The sequence below is a fragment of the Ochotona curzoniae genome, unplaced genomic scaffold (genome assembly GCF_017591425.1).
Source record: "Ochotona curzoniae isolate NIBS_2020 unplaced genomic scaffold, NIBS_Ocur_1.0 contig_3819, whole genome shotgun sequence".
Lineage (NCBI taxonomy): Eukaryota > Metazoa > Chordata > Mammalia > Lagomorpha > Ochotonidae > Ochotona > Ochotona curzoniae.
Window position 1 is genome coordinate 34,012,071 of NW_024466004.1, and position 3,239 is coordinate 34,015,309.

Here is a 3,239-nt window from a genome sequence, read left to right on the forward strand (position 1 = left end):
GTGGTGTGGTGGTTAAGGTCTTCGCCTTGCACGCCAAAGCTTTGGGACCCTGCACCCGCGTGGGAGACCCAGAAGAGGCTCCTGGCTTCGGATCGGCATAGCATCGACCGTTGGGCTCACTTGGGGAGTGAATCACTGGACGGAAGACCTTCCTCTCTGTCTCTCCTCTCTGTATATCCGCCTTTCCAATAAAAATAAGATAAATCTTTTTAAAAAATTAAAAAATAAGAACAAACAAACAAACAAACAAAAACTCTATTGGAAGTACAGCAGCCAGGATTTGAGTGGGACACTGAACTATAGGATACATTCTAAATAAGTGCTTAGACACTGCAACAATGCTGTCACTATGAATTTATCTTACATGAAAGATGTAATAAATGTTTGACAATCTGTTTGTAAGACTCACTGCTTAAAACAGATGTTAGCATGACTGTTATTCAACAGAATAATTCCAATTTACATAATTTTTAAATATTTGATTTTGTTTGAAAGTTAGAGTTGTAGAGGGAGGGAGAGGGTGAAACAGGAGTAGAAATCTTTCATCCTTTTCTTCACAGCCCAACTTGCCTCAATAGACAGAACTTAGGTTGCTCATAAGCCAGGAATCAGGAGCTTTTTCTGGGTCTCTCATGTGTACATGGGCCCAAAGACTTGAGTGATATTCTACTGCTTTCTTAGGTGCAATCAGCAGGAACATGGATCAAAAGTAGAACAGCTGGGACTTGAATTAGGGCCAATATAAAATGTTGGCAGTTAGTGGCTTTTAGCTGCTATTGCAGAGTGCCAGTCCTATGAAGTTATTTAGTATTTACAATGGACTGATACAGATACACTGACTCACTGCTATATGTTTTACAGAAATCTTGGAGATGACAGTTTTGTATAATTAGTCAATCCTATATAGTTTTTTGTGTATTAACTTGATGCCATATCTCTTTGGACAATTTTTAACCTACATATCTATGTCAACATATTTTCCACTGTCCTTTTCTCTGGCTTGTCAGTGAAGGCAAGACTTATAATTCATTCTATTTTCTTGAAAGATGATATCTGTTTAAGATCCATGCTGAAAATGGATACCCAACAAATCAGGAAGACTGCTTTTGACTGAATTTAACTGAAAATGAAAGCTGAATCAAACCATTTGAAGATTTAACGTGATTAATGAGAAACCCAACTATAATCAATACTGGGATGATTCACTGACTTAATGATGTCGGTAACTGGTCCAGGCAGTTTGCAGTCATTATTCAGCATGTTGGGCTTGTCCTTGATTTAATGTGTGCTAAGTGTAGTGCTTGGCATGAGTCTTTTTAGAAATTTTTATTTATTGATTTATTTTTTATTTTGAATTTTATGGTACAATTCCATCGGTTCTGGTATCCCCTCCCAATTCCCACTCTTTACTGATTTTCCCTATGTTATTACAAGAGTATATTCCTTCATAAGCAGTCATATTCCATCAGTTTCTTATTTAAGTGTGTCCTGACATTGCTAGTACAAGGCCAGAGTCCAGCATCCCATTGTCTAGATATGTCCAACAGTTTCATTAGGATTCCTTCTTTGATTTGGAAGTAGGGATGCATGTTGCTTTGCATCTTCACATCTGGATATGGTAGTCTCTCTTTCACCATCTCTATACATTCACTTAAGTGAGAAACCATGAAACAAAGTCAACAACAGGTATGAAGTTAAAACAAAACAGAACAAAACAAAATAAAATCACAGCACTGCTGAATACCCACCACAAGGGTGATGAAAAAAAAAAAAACACAAAAGCCTCTTGGATAAAATGATGCCGTGTGATCCATGAGCCAGAGATGAATTTGCCAAAAGGAAAAAAAAAACTATTTGGGAGACATGAAAATGAAATAAAAACCATCAAAACACATAGGATGCAGCAAAAACAGTATAGGAAGGGTTATTGAACTTAAAATTTGCATGAGTTTCCTTATATTAGAGAGACCATGGTGTTTGTCTTTTGGGGATTGACTTACTTCACTGAACATAATGGTCTCCAGTTGGGACCATCTAGCTGCAAATGGTATAATTTCATTCTTAGTGTGATGGCATCTCGAGCAGGAAGAAAGGGAAGCAACCAGCCAAAAATGATTCTTTCATGTTCCATTATTTTTTAAGGCTAAAATATTTTTCCAGAAACAATTCAAAAAAAATTTTTTTTTCAATTCAATGGAGTTGACGTTTATTATCTGACCAGATTATAAAAATACCAGAACAGGCACCTCAGTTCATCCTTCTAATAAGCCTGTTGATCTGGTCTTCCCTGTTGCCAGCATCGCCACCCTCTACAAAATGGGTGGTCTTTTTCTTCATCCATCCTCGGGGAGAAGACAACTTGAAGGGCCACAGGAAGTTATTTGCTTCTTTGAAGTGTTTTCCAACAGTGTAGATCTCATGAATCAGATCCTCCATGCAGATGATGTTGTATTTACCAAGAGAACGAGCAATCAGGGTGTTACCGGTCAGAGCGATCCGCTTCTTGTTAATTTTGCCATAGCCACGCTTGTAGATGAGCTCATTCACTGACTTCAGATTCGGGTAGCCCCATGCAATATAGGGTTCCACAATCCTCAGCATGTTAATAGAAGCCTCGTTGAGCTTCACAAAGGTGCCATTGAAGAGCTGGCGAAGGCGAAGAAGCTGCAGCACTTTGCGGACTTTGGGACTCACACCATTGATACCTCTGATCCTGATGACAAACGCCAGCTTGGGTTCTGCAGGGACGTAGAAGTTGCCGGCTTTCCTTGCCATCCTCACCATCCGAATCTCAGTTCTGTACATCTGCCTGTACTCCTTGTGGTAGTGCTTGGCCTTCTCGTAGATGAGCTTTCTTCTGGCCTTCCGGAGCATCTTCTGGGCAAACTTCTTCCGCAAGCGCTTGATCTTGAGCTCTGCGAAATTCCTCCGCTTTTTCTTCAGCGTTTCTGGCACGGCAGGAACCTTCTTCTTCTTCTCTTCGGTAGCTTCCATGGTTCCAGCCGGAAAAGAGCCAAAAATTTTTAAATTAGTCTTTTCCAGAATTATAGCTCATGGTCACATTGAATGGGGGAGCCTGGAAAGAGGAGTTTCTTTCATTCTTGGCAATGTATGTTTTTCAAATCTTAGATAGAATCTGTATAGTATGCCACAGTGAACTCAGAGGAACTATGATAAAATTACTATCGTGAAACTGTACATCCAAAAGTCAGTGGAGTGAAAACTTGTTGCCATTACAA

General features: G+C 39.5%; 1 protein-coding gene across 1 annotated transcript; it reads right to left on the bottom strand.

Annotated features, from left to right (window-relative positions):
- Positions 1 to 2,221: 2,221 nt before the first annotated feature.
- LOC121158728 (60S ribosomal protein L7-like) lies at positions 2,222 to 3,008 on the bottom strand. Its single transcript, XM_040983678.1, has one exon. The coding sequence runs from the start codon at positions 2,992 to 2,994 to the stop codon at positions 2,248 to 2,250; it is 747 nt and encodes a 248-aa protein (XP_040839612.1). The 5' UTR covers positions 2,995 to 3,008; the 3' UTR covers positions 2,222 to 2,247.
- Between the last annotated feature and the right edge of the window lie 231 nt (positions 3,009 to 3,239).

Excerpts from the sequence above, each read along its gene's own strand:
- LOC121158728 (XM_040983678.1), bottom strand. The coding sequence starts at position 2,994 with ATGGAAGCTACCGAAGAGAAGAAGAAGAAGGTTCCTGCCGTGCCAGAA.